This window comes from Bufo bufo, chromosome 3, assembly GCF_905171765.1.
Source record: "Bufo bufo chromosome 3, aBufBuf1.1, whole genome shotgun sequence".
In the NCBI taxonomy this organism is placed as follows: domain Eukaryota; kingdom Metazoa; phylum Chordata; class Amphibia; order Anura; family Bufonidae; genus Bufo; species Bufo bufo.
The window spans coordinates 3,548,044-3,561,462 of NC_053391.1; the positions used below are offsets into that span (position 1 = coordinate 3,548,044).

A 13,419-nucleotide genomic window follows, 5' to 3' on the forward strand; every position below is an offset into this window, starting at 1 on the left:
TGCACTAAAGGCTGCTCCTCTGCGAGGCGCTCAGTGCACCCGGCACGATGCAGAGGAGAAGCGAGCATCGCCCCCTGCGCCCCATCAGCCCTGTAACCGTGGGGCTCCTCTGGCTGAGCGTCATGGGTAAGTACCGGCTGAGGCGCTCCCTGTACAGAGCCACAGCAGTGGATGATGGGGGTTATCTCCAGAATAAAATGCAGATTGAGCGCAGGAGGCGCCGCCTCGGAGCGCGCCGGGCTCGCGTCGCTGCGTCGCTACTGAAGCCCACTTCGGGTTGCCTTTTTTTAAAATGTTTTTAAAGTTGTTGAATCGAAGGCTGAAGTTTTGCGGGACTTCAAACTTAATGAACTTTTGCCTCCGTGCAGCCCATACATTTTAATGAGAGGCCACCATACTGCATTAAAACAAAGTTGGGGAAACAATCGACTCTGGATCTTGGATCCGAATCGCGTTTCGCTCACCCCTAAATATAACTGCATCCGGCCCAGACATCGCTGTTCTATCCCCAAATACCACCACTTGGCACCATCAAGTGACCACGTTTAGAGTCACATGATCGGCTGTCAGGACACATCCCCCTCCCACAAGGCATGATGGGACGGCAGTGACTGGACGAAGCAGGATTCAAGCACGGGGGGTAGGAGAAAATCCAAGAATGAGCGAGAGCGATCGGTGAAAAGTAGTTTATGGCTCAACCCTTAAAGGTCAACTTTATACTGAAAATTCTTTAAAGGGGTTGTCGGGGTTCAGAGCTGAACCCAGACATGTCCCCATCTTCACCCCCTCCGGCCCCTCTGATTTCATGCTCCAATGCTCTCCTTTGCCCAGAGCTGGAGATCGAGTGAAGTCCCGGCTCACCTTGGGGAAGCGATGCGGGCAGAGGGGCGAAATGGGTGAAGATGGGGATAAACTTTCAGGCACCACGGTAGCTATATCCGGTTCGGAGGTATGGGGCCCTGGAGCACTACGGGGCCCAAATCCAGTATTATAGGTGCGACATGGGGTAGAGGGAACTGTTAGACATTTTGTATAGTGGCCCCAGAGCTCCATGTTCTTCCTCAGCCCAGGACACAGATGGACCTGACCGATCATAGTAATGCACACTAAGGGGGGTATCATGACCCTCTGTGGCCCCTGTTATAATGACGAGGCACAGAGCAGAAGAGCAGAGGCAGGGATCCTTTGTGGTCGCCATAATCCTGAGCCCCAAACAGGGACAGCAGAGATCTGTTGACCCACTGATTAGAAAAATACGACGCCAGTGTAGACGTGGGGCCCTCAGAATTAATCTCGTCTGGGCCCCAAGATCCCCCTTTCTATGCAGGTCCTGACTGTAGATGTGTTTCACAGAGGGTGAGATAAAGCTTGTGTCCTCCTCGCAGGCGTCTCCTGGGCCCAGCGGGAGGTGACCATCCAGCAGGGGCCCCTGTACCGCACCGTGGGCTCCCACATTACCATCTGGTGCCAGGTGAGAGGCTACCAGGGCCCCTCAGAGCAGAACTTCCAGTACTCCATCTACCTGCTGTCCGCCCCCGACAGGGAGGTCCAGATGGTCAGCACCCAGGACGCCTCCTTCTCCTACGCCATCTACAGCCAGCGGGTCCGCAGTGGTGACATCTACGTGGAGAGGGTGACCGGGGACCACAGCGTCCTACACATCCGCCAGCTGCAGGAACGGGACACCGGAGAGTACGAGTGTCACACCCCCAACACCGACCCCAAATTCTACGGCAGCTACAGCGCCAAGGTCAACCTGAGCGGTAAGTGTCAATGGACATGGAAGTTCTTGGTGAATCAAGAACCAAAACTGTGACTAAGATCCCTCCAGGCAGTCAGTTATCTCAGCAGGTGAGGAATGATTACTACAGTGCCTTCTTCTAGATAATAGTCAGTGGATCTAGAATTGTTATAGCCTCACTGGGGTTTTGTTCTAGACTAGGGGTCAGAAACCTCCAACACTCCAGAAATTGGAGAAATTAATACTTCCAGCATGCACAATTGCTCTGCTGTTCTCAGAACTCCAGTAGAAGTAATTGGAGCATGATGGGAGTTGTAGTTTTACAACAGCTGGAGTTCCAGAGATCACTGACCCCTGTTCTGGACTTTTGAATATTCTAGAAATTGATCTACATAATAGCGTGAGAAATTGTGTTTCTATTTTTCTACGTTATACCTGGATATTCCAGAATAAGTAGATGTCCACTGGGATCTCATACTCATAGTTCTAGATTATACTTCTGGGATTTAGAACAGAGATCATATTTCAAGATTATAAAAGTTGTTCTAGATGACTGGCATGAGGGAACATGGTATATATGGTTGGTAGGTGTTGAAGAATTCATTATAGATTATTGCCAGACATTCTAGAACCTTCTCTAGATGCTTGGTAGGTGTTGTACATTTGGCTCTACTTGTAGATATTGTAGAGATTGTTCTAGATCTAGATGCAGGTATTCTAGATTTTTATTTTCCTCATAGCTGAGTACAATAGCAGGGGATTCCAGGTTCTAGATAATCCCTTCTCAGAATAATTTTCTAGTAGAATCTCCTTTCTGTTAATGAGAAGGTGAATATGATGCATCCAGAACGTCTTTCTCCTCAGTCCTTCCAGACACTCTGTTAGTCACAATGCCCCAACTGGAGCTGGAGAAGACAGAAAGTTCCTCTCTGGAGGTTACCTGTGATGTGTTTAAGAGCTCACCTCGGCACACCCATGTCTCCGTTTCATGGTTTCTGACAACCGACAAAGAGATTGACATCTTGTCCTTGTCCATGGACTTTGTTCTTATCCCTGGAGAATCCTTCAAGGAGAGGTTCAGGTCTGGAGATATCCGCATGGACAAAATAGGTGAAACCATCTACAGACTGTCCATCAAGGAGCTGCAGTTGTCAGACCAGGGGGATCTCTTCTGCAAAGGATCTGAGTGGATCCAGGATCCTGATGGAAAATGGACGAAGATCACAGAGAAGTCTAACAAGACGACGATCAAGGTGACTGCGCTGCAGGGTAAGTGCGGAAGTGACATCAAGATCTCCATTGTGTCACCATTTTGTTATCCACTTCTAGGGTCTAGATAAAGAGTGGGTAGTCTAGAACAATGTTCTTGATGTCCATTCTAGGTAGCACTTTGTATTACAGTGCTGGTCCATCTAGTGTTTAACAATAACCAGAACATTCTCATTTCAGTTGGAGACTTCACAGTACAAGCGCAGAGCAAAGACACCAGGATGAGGCCGAAGAGCGCCCTGGACATCACCTGCTCTATCTCCGGGCCAAGTCTCGTTACTGGACGCTTCCATGTCTCCTGGCTGCTTGATGGCGCCGTGATGGCGACCTGGAACACATCTGGTGTCAGCAGCTTCGGAACACAGTACAGAACCCGGGAGATGACAGGACAAATGTCTGTGAGAAGACGAGACCAAGAGACTTGGACACTAAAGATCAACCAGGCCACTGAGCAAGATGGCGGCTCATACCTCTGTGATGTCACCGAGGAGGGGTCTCGGAGGAGAAGGCAATCCACAGCAGTAACGGTCACCATAGAAACTGCAGGTAAGTGATCGTAGATGTCACATCCTAATACATAGGGGGCAGTATTATAGTAGTTATATTCTTGTACATAGGAGCAGTATTATAGTAGTTATATTCCTGTACATAGGAGCAGTATTATAGTAGTTATATTCTTGTACATAGGAGCAGTATTATAGTAGTTATATTCTTGTACATAGGAGACAGTATTATAGTAGTTATATTCTTGTACATAGGAGGCAGTATTATAGTAGTTATATTCTTGTACATAGGAGCAGTATTATAGTAGTTATATTCTTGTACATAGGAGCAGTATTATAGTAGTTATATTCCTGTCTATAGGAGCAGTATTATAGTAGTTATATTCTTGTACATAGGAGGCTGTATTATAGTAGTTATATTCTTGTACATAGGAGGCAGTATTATAGTAGTTATATTCCTGTACATAGGAGGCAGTATTATAGTAGTTATATTCTTGTACATAGGAGGCAGTATTATAGTAGTTATATTCCTGTACATAGGAGGCAGTATTATAGTAGTTATATTCTTGTACATAGGAGGCAGTATTATAGTAGTTATATTCCTGTACATAGGAGGCAGTATTATAGTAGTTATATTCTTGTACATAGAAGGCAGTATTATAGTAGTTATATCCTTGTACATAGGAGGCAGTATTATAGTAGTTATATTCTTGTACATAGGAGCAGTATTATAGTAGTTATATCCTTGTACATAGGAGGCAGTATTATAGTAGTTATATTCTTGTACATAGGAGCAGTATTATAGTAGTTATATTCTTGTACATAGGAGCAGTATTATAGTAGTTATATTCTTGTACATAGGAACAGTATTATAGTAGTTATATTCTTGTACATAGGAGGCAGTATTATAGTAGTTATATTCTTGTACATAGGAGCAGTATTATAGTAGTTATAGTCTTGTACATAGGAGGCAGTATTATAGTCGTTATATTCTTGTACATAGGAGCAGTATTATAGTAGTTATATTCTTGTACATAGGAGGCAGTATTATAGTAGTTATATTCTTGTACATAGGAGCAGTATTATAGTAGTTATATTCTTGTACATAGGAGCAGTATTATAGTAGTTATATTCTTGTATATAGGAGCAGTATTATAGTGGTTATATTCTTGTACATAGGAGGCAGTATTATAGTAGTTATATTCTTGTACATAGGAGGCAGTATTATAGTAGTTATATTCTTGTACATAGGAGGCAGTATTATAGTAGTTATATAGCTGTACATAGGAGGCAGTATTATAGTAGTTATATTCTTGTACATAGGAGCAGTATTATAGTAGTTATATAGCTGTACATAGGAGCAGTATTATAGTAGTTATATTCTTGTACATAGGAGCAGTATTATAGTAGTTATATTCTTGTACATATGAGGCAGTATTATAGTAGTTATATCCTTGTACATAGGAGCAGTATTATAGTAGTTATATTCTTGTACATAGGAGCAGTATTATAGTAGTTATATTCTTGTACATAGGAGCAGTATTATAGTAGTTATAGTCTTGTGTATATAGGAAGCAGTATTATAGTAGTTATATTCTTGTACATAGGAGCAGTATTATAGTAGTTATAGTCTTGTATATAGGAAGCAGTATTATAGTAGTTATAGTCTTGTACATAGGAGCAGTATTATAGTAGTTATATTCTTGTACATAGGAGCAGTATTATAGTAGTTATATCCTTGTACATAGGAGGCAGTATTATAGTAGTTATATTCTTGTACATAGGAGCAGTATTATAGTAGTTATATTCTTGTACATAGGAGCAGTATTATAGTAGTTATATCCTTGTACATAGGAGCAGTATTATAGTAGTTATATTCTTGTACATATGAGGCAGTATTATAGTAGTTATATTCTTGTACATAGGAGGCAGTATCATAGTAGTTATATTCTTGTACATAGGAGCAGTATTATAGTAGTTATATTCTTGTACATAGGAGCAGTATTATAGTAGTTATATTCTTGTACATAGGAGGCAGTATTATAGTAGTTATATTCTTGTACATAGGAGGCAGTATTATAGTAGTTATATTCTTGTACATAGGAGCAGTGTTATAGTAGTTATATTCTTGTACATAGGAGCAGTATTATAGTAGTTATATTCTTGTACATAGGAGCAGTATTATAGTAGTTATATTCTTGTACATAGGAGCAGTATTATAGTAGTTATATTCTTGTACATAGGAGCAGTATTATAGTAGTTATATTCTTGTACATAGGAGCAGTATTATAGTAGTTATATTCTTGTACATAGGAGCAGTATTATAGTAGTTATATTCTTGTACATAGGAGCAGTATTATAGTAGTTATATTCTTGTACATAGGAGGCAGTATTATAGTAGTTATATTCTTGTACATAGGAGGCAGTATTATAGTAGTTATATTCTTGTACATAGGAGGCAGTATTATAGTAGTTATATTCTTGTACATAGGAGCAGTATTATAGTAGTTATATTCTTGTACATAGGAGGCAGTATTATAGTAGTTATATTCTTGTACATAGGAGCAGTATTATAGTAGTTATATTCTTGTACATAGGAGCAGTATTATAGTAGTTATATTCCTGTACATAGGAGCAGTATTATAGTAGTTATATTCTTGTACATAGCAGTATTATAGTAGTTATATTCTTGTACATAGGAGCAGTATTATAGTAGTTATATTCTTGTATATAGGAGCACTATTATAGTAGTTATATTCTTGTACATAGGAGGCAGTATTATAGTAGTTATATTCTTGTACATAGGAGGCAGTATTATAGTAGTTATATTCTTGTACATAGGAGCAGTATTATAGTAGTTATATTCTTGTACATAGGAGGCAGTATTATAGTAGTTATATTCTTGTACATAGGAGGCAGTATTATAGTAGTTATATTCTTGTACATAGGAGCAGTATTATAGTAGTTATATTCCTGTACATAGGAGCAGTATTATAGTAGTTATATTCTTGTACATAGCAGTATTATAGTAGTTATATTCTTGTACATAGGAGGCAGTATTATTAGATGATATTGTTTTCTGCAGGAACTTCTATCCGGAATGTCAGACTTCACCCTGAGGTTTCAAATCTGTATGAAGGGGATTCGTTAACCCTTTCTTGCCAGGTTTCTGGATCCTCCGGCGTTATGGATGTGACATGGCTTACCATGCAGTCCTTGGGTCGCTGGGTGGAGGTTGCTTCTCTTAGGCGTGATGGAGAGGTGGTCGTGGCTGGTGAATACGTCCATAAACATAGTTCGGGTCAGCTGACAGCGCAGAGACTACGTGATGGACTCCACTCTTTGAGATTAGACAGCATGGTGGAAGAAGATGGCGGACTGTACCGATGCTGTCTCACAGAATGGACGCAGCGTTCAGATGACGAGTGGAGAAATGAGACTTATGTCAGTAACGAGGTCCAGATAAGTGTCCAGCACCTGGGTAAGTGACGAAGGATCCTACATCATGTGATTGTTCTGTAGTCGTGTGCAGAGATCTGTGTCCACGGAATGGCTGATAACACAGGACACATGGGGCTGGTAAAGGGAGGGTGCTCCTTTATTTGGGGGGAGCAATCAGGAAGGTAAGGCTCTTTGGTGACAGTCAGCAGGATGGGGTTGGGTTGTTGGCTGCCGTCAGACAAGTTTCTATAAGATCAGACAAGAAGGAAACCACAAAACCACGACATGTGTCACGGGTGGCGGGAGAGATAGAAGTGCAGCCGCCGCCGCAGACATCGCAGATCAGCATCTGAATGCGTCATGAAAACTGAAATGTTTTTTTTTTTTTTTTTTTAACATTATTGTAAAGTTACAAAACAGCAGAAGTCAAATAAACCAAACGCCGCCCTTTAGTGCACCACAGCTTCACTGCACATTACAACCCAGCCTTAAAGGGGTTGTCCAGCTTCACTTAGGTTTATAAATACCCCCATCTGGTGCGACACTGTCCTCCTCCTGACGTTCGGTTTCGGCATTGTGGTTCCATCGTCGTCTACACTGCTCTTCAGTCCTTGCTTTTTAACTTCTTACACTGACAGGGAGATGTCAGCGCTGTGGCCAGTCATTGGGTGGAGCGGCGTTCAAGTCTCCGTCCACTCTGGAAGCACAGGGAGACGTCAGCACTGCGGCCAGTCATTGGTGGAGCGGCGTTCAGGTCTCAGTCCACACTGGAAGCACAGAGAGTCGTCAGCGCTGCGGCCAGTCATTGGGTGGAGCGGTGTTCAGGTCTCCGTCCACACTGGAAGCACAGGGAGACGTCAGCGCTGCGGCCAGTCATTGGGTGGAGCAGTGTTCAGGTCTCCGTCCACACTGGAAGCACAGGGAGACGTCAGCGCTGCGGCCAGTCATTGGGTGGAGCTGCGTTCAGGTCTCCGTCCACACTGGAAGCACAGGGAGACGTCAGCGCTGCGGCCAGTCATTGGGTGGAGCGGCGTTCAGGTCTCCGTCCACACTGGAAGCACAGGGAGACGTCAGCGCTGCGGCCAGTCATTGGGTGGAGCGGCGTTCATGTCTCTGTCCACACTGGAAGCACAGGGAGACGTCAGCGCTGCGGCCAGTCATTGGGTGGAGCGGTGTTCAAGTCTCCGTCCACTCTGGAAGCACAGGGAGACGTCAGCGCTGCGGCCAGTCATTGGTGGAGCGGCGTTCAGGTCTCAGTCCACACTGGAAGCACAGAGAGTCGTCAGCGCTGCGGCCAGTCATTGGGTGGAGCGGTGTTCAGGTCTCCGTCCACACTGGAAGCACAGGGAGACGTCAGCGCTGCGGCCAGTCATTGGGTGGAGCAGTGTTCAGGTCTCCGTCCACACTGGAAGCACAGGGAGACGTCAGCGCTGCGGCCAGTCATTGGGTGGAGCTGCGTTCAGGTCTCCGTCCACACTGGAAGCACAGGGAGACGTCAGCGCTGCGGCCAGTCATTGGTGGAGCGGCGTTCAAGTCTCCGTCCACACTGGAAGCACAGGGAGACGTCAGCGCTGCGGCCAGTCATTGGGTGGAGCGGCGTTCAAGTCTCCGTCCACACTGGAAGCACAGGGAGACGCCAGCGCTGCGGCCAGTCATTGGGTGGAGCTGCGTTCAGGTCGCGGTCCACACTGGAAGCACAGGGAGACGTCAGCGCTGCGGCCAGTCATTGGGTGGAGCGGTGTTCAGGTCTCCGTCCACACTGGAAGCACAGGGAGACGTCAGCACTGCGGCCAGTCATTGGGTGGAGCGGCGTTCAGGTCTCTGTCCACACTGGAAGCACAGGGAGACGTCAGCACTGCGGCCAGTCATTGGGTGGAGCAGCGTTCAGGTCTCCGTCCACTCTGGAAGCACAGGGAGACGTCAGCGCTGCGGCCAGTCATTTGGTGGAGCTGCATTCAGGTCTCCGTCCACACTGGAAGCACAGGGAGACGTCAGCGCTGCGGCCAGTCATTGGGTGGAGCTGCGTTCAGGTCTCCGTCCACACTGGAAGCACAGGGAGACGTCAGCGCTGCGGCCAGTCATTGGGTGGAGCGGCGTTCAAGTCTCCGTCCACACTGGAAGCACAGGGAGACGTCAGCGCTGCGGCCAGTCATTGGGTGGAGCGGTGTTCAGGTCTCCGTCCACACTGGAAGCACAGGGAGACGTCAGCACTGCGGCCAGTCATTGGGTGGAGCTGCGTTCAGGTCTCCGTCCACACTGGAAGCACAGGGAGACGTCAGCGCTGCGGCCAGTCATTGGGTGGAGCGGCGTTCAGGTCTCCGTCCGCACAGGGAGACGTCAGCGCTGCGGCCAGTCATTGGGTGGAGCGGCGTTCAGGTCTCCGTCCACACTGGAAGCACAGGGAGACGTCAGCGCTGCGGCCAGTCATTGGGTGGAGCGGCGTTCAGGTCTCCGTCCACACTGGAAGCACAGGGAGACGTCAGCGCTGCGGCCAGTCATTGGGTGGAGCTGCGTTCAGGTCTCCGTCCACACTGGAAGCACAGGGAGACGTCAGCGCTGCGGCCAGTCATTGGGTGGAGCGGCGTTCAGGTCTCCGTCCACACTGGAAGCACAGGGAGACGTCAGCGCTGCGGCTAGTCATTGGGTGGAGCTGCGTTCAGGTCTCCGTCCACACTGGAAGCACAGGGAGACGTCAGCGCTGCGGCCAGTCATTGGGTGGAGCGGCGTTCAAGTCTCCGTCCACACTGGAAGCACAGGGAGATGTCAGCGCTGCGGCCAGTCATTGGGTGGAGCGGTGTTCAGGTCTCCGTCCACACTGGAAGCACAGGGAGACGTCAGCACTGCGGCCAGTCATTGGGTGGAGCGGCGTTCAGGTCTCTGTCCACACTGGAAGCACAGGGAGACGTCAGCGCTGCGGCCAGTCATTGGGTGGAGCGGCGTTCAGGTCTCCGTCCGCACAGGGAGACGTCAGTGCTGCGGCCAGTCATTGGGTGGAGCGGCGTTCAGGTCTCTGTCCACACTGGAAGCACAGGGAGACGTCAGCGCTGCGGCCAGTCATTGGGTGGAGCGGCGTTCATGTCTCTGTCCACACTGGAAGCACAGGGAGACGTCAGCGCTGCGGCCAGTCATTGGGTGGAGCGGCGTTCAGGTCTCCGTCCACACTGGAAGCACAGGGAGACGTCAGCGCTGCGGCCAGTCATTGGGTGGAGCGGCGTTCAGGTCTCCGTCCACACTGGAAGCACAGGGAGACGTCAGCGCTGCGGCCAGTCATTGGGTGGAGCGGCGTTCATGTCTCTGTCCACACTGGAAGCACAGGGAGACGTCAGCGCTGCGGCCAGTCATTGGGTGGAGCGGCGTTCAGGTCTCCGTCTACTCTGGAAACGCAGGTAGACGTCAGCGCTGCGGACAGTCATTAGGTGGAGCGGCGTTCAGGTCTCCGTCCACACTGGAAGCACAGGGAGACGTCAGCGCTGCGGCCAGTCATTGGGTGGAGCAGCGTTCAGGTCTCTGTCCACACTGGAAGCACAGGGAGACGTCAGCGCTGCGGCCAGTCATTGGGTGGAGCTGCGTTCAGGTCTCCGTCCACACTGGAAGCACAGGGAGACGTCAGCGCTGCGGCCAGTCATTGGGTGGAGCGGCGTTCAAGTCTCCGTCCACACTGGAAGCACAGGGAGACGTCAGCGCTGCGGCCAGTCATTGGGTGGAGCTGCGTTCAGGTCTCCGTCCACACTGGAAGCACAGGGAGACGTCAGCGCTGCGGCCAGTCATTGGGTGGAGCGGTGTTCAGGTCTCCGTCCACACTGGAAGCACAGGGAGACGTCAGCACTGCGGCCAGTCATTGGGTGGAGCTGCGTTCAGGTCTCCGTCCACACTGGAAGCACAGGGAGACGTCAGCGCTGCGGCCAGTCATTGGGTGGAGCGGCGTTCAGGTCTCCGTCCGCACAGGGAGACGTCAGCGCTGCGGCCAGTCATTGGGTGGAGCGGCGTTCAGGTCTCCGTCCACACTGGAAGCACAGGGAGACGTCAGCGCTGCGTCCAGTCATTGGGTGGAGCGGCGTTCAGGTCTCCGTCCACACTGGAAGCACAGGGAGACGTCAGCGCTGCGGCCAGTCATTGGGTGGAGCTGCGTTCAGGTCTCCGTCCACACTGGAAGCACAGGGAGACGTCAGCGCTGCGGCCAGTCATTGGGTGGAGCTGCGTTCAGGTCTCCGTCCACACTGGAAGCACAGGGAGACGTCAGCGCTGCGGCCAGTCATTGGGTGGAGCTGCGTTCAGGTCTCCGTCCACACTGGAAGCACAGGGAGACGTCAGCGCTTTGGCCAGTCATTGGGTGGAGCGGCGTTCAAGTCTCCGTCCACACTGGAAGCACAGGGAGACGTCAGCGCTGCGGCCAGTCATTGGGTGGAGCGGTGTTCAGGTCTCCGTCCACACTGGAAGCACAGGGAGACGTCAGCACTGCGGCCAGTCATTGGGTGGAGCGGCGTTCAGGTCTCTGTCCACACTGGAAGCACAGGGAGACGTCAGCGCTGCGGCCAGTCATTGGGTGGAGCTGCGTTCAGGTCTCCGTCCACACTGGAAGCACAGGGAGACGTCAGCGCTGCGGCCAGTCATTGGGTGGAGCGGCGTTCAGGTCTCCGTCCGCACAGGGAGACGTCAGTGCTGCGGCCAGTCATTGGGTGGAGCGGCGTTCAGGTCTCCGTCCACACTGGAAGCACAGGGAGACGTCAGCGCTGCGGCCAGTCATTGGGTGGAGCGGCGTTCAGGTCTCCGTCCGCACAGGGAGACGTCAGCGCTGCGGCCAGTCATTGGGTGGAGCGGCGTTCAGGTCTCCGTCCACACTGGAAGCACAGGGAGACGTCAGCGCTGCGGCCAGTCATTGGGTGGAGCGGCGTTCAGGTCTCCGTCCACACTGGAAGCACAGGGAGACGTCAGCGCTGCGGCCAGTCATTGGGTGGAGCTGCGTTCAGGTCTCCGTCCACACTGGAAGCACAGGGAGACGTCAGCGCTGCGGCCAGTCATTGGGTGGAGCTGCGTTCAGGTCTCCGTCCACACTGGAAGCACAGGGAGACGTCAGCGCTGCGGCCAGTCATTGGGTGGAGCTGCGTTCAGGTCTCCGTCCACACTGGAAGCACAGGGAGACGTCAGCGCTGCGGCCAGTCATTGGGTGGAGCGGCGTTCAAGTCTCCGTCCACACTGGAAGCACAGGGAGACGTCAGCGCAGCGGCCAGTCATTGGGTGGAGCGGTGTTCAGGTCTCCGTCCACACTGGAAGCACAGGGAGACGTCAGCACTGCGGCCAGTCATTGGGTGGAGCGGCGTTCAGGTCTCTGTCCACACTGGAAGCACAGGGAGACGTCAGCGCTGCGGCCAGTCATTGGGTGGAGCTGCGTTCAGGTCTCCGTCCACACTGGAAGCACAGGGAGACGTCAGCGCTGCGGCCAGTCATTGGGTGGAGCGGCGTTCAGGTCTCCGTCCGCACAGGGAGACGTCAGTGCTGCGGCCAGTCATTGGGTGGAGCGGCGTTCAGGTCTCCGTCCACACTGGAAGCACAGGGAGACGTCAGCGCTGCGGCCAGTCATTGGGTGGAGCGGCGTTCATGTCTCTGTCCACACTGGAAGCACAGGGAGACGTCAGCGCTGCGGCCAGTCATTGGGTGGAGCGGCGTTCATGTCTCTGTCCACACTGGAAGCACAGGGAGACGTCAGCGCTGCGGCCAGTCATTGGGTGGAGCGGCGTTCAGGTCTCCGTCCACACTGGAAGCACAGGGAGACGTCAGCGCTGCGGCCAGTCATTGGGTGGAGCGGCGTTCAGGTCTCCGTCCACACTGGAAGCACAGGGAGACGTCAGCGCTGCGGCCAGTCATTGGGTGGAGCGGCGTTCATGTCTCTGTCCACACTGGAAGCACAGGGAGACGTCAGCGCTGCGGCCAGTCATTGGGTGGAGCGGCGTTCAGGTCTCCGTCTACTCTGGAAACGCAGGTAGACGTCAGCGCTGCGGACAGTCATTAGGTGGAGCAGCGTTCAGGTCTCCGTCCGCACAGGGAGACGTCAGCGCTGCGGCCAGTCATTGGGTGGAGCAGCGTTCAGGTCTCCGTCCACACTGGAAGCACAGGGAGACGTCAGCGCTGCGGCCAGTCATTGGGTGGAGCAGCGTTCAGGTCTCTGTCCACACTGGAAGCACAGGGAGATGTCAGCGCTGCGGCCAGTCATTGGGTGGAGCGGCGTTCAAGTCTCCGTCCACACTGGAAGCTTACATGTGAGGAATCACGTGAAGATAGCGGTGCTATCATAGAGCCAGAACTGTAAGTTGAGAACAGGTAGGTGTGCTTCTCTTCACTGGTCCTGCTTGGGGAAGGGGACCTTAAATGTCTACATGAAGTTGGAGAACCCCTTTTAAAGGGGAGAAGAAAAAATGTGTAAAATACCTAAACTGTTCCTGAGAGCTTCCAGAATCCGTCTCGGAAACG

The 13,419-nt window shown here is 50.8% G+C and overlaps 1 protein-coding gene across 1 annotated transcript in view; it reads left to right on the forward strand.

Moving 5' to 3' along the window:
* Window positions 1–13,419, forward strand: part of LOC120994311 (immunoglobulin superfamily member 3-like) — a 32,759-nt gene continuing 19,340 nt past the window's right edge. Inside the window, exons 1-5 of the mRNA XM_040422776.1 lie at window positions 1–126; window positions 1,386–1,763; window positions 2,606–3,010; window positions 3,191–3,556; window positions 6,599–6,994. Coding sequence (XP_040278710.1) covers window positions 48–126; window positions 1,386–1,763; window positions 2,606–3,010; window positions 3,191–3,556; window positions 6,599–6,994 — 1,624 coding nt within the window. The 5' untranslated portion in view covers window positions 1–47. The remainder of the gene's footprint in view (window positions 127–1,385; window positions 1,764–2,605; window positions 3,011–3,190; window positions 3,557–6,598; window positions 6,995–13,419) is intronic.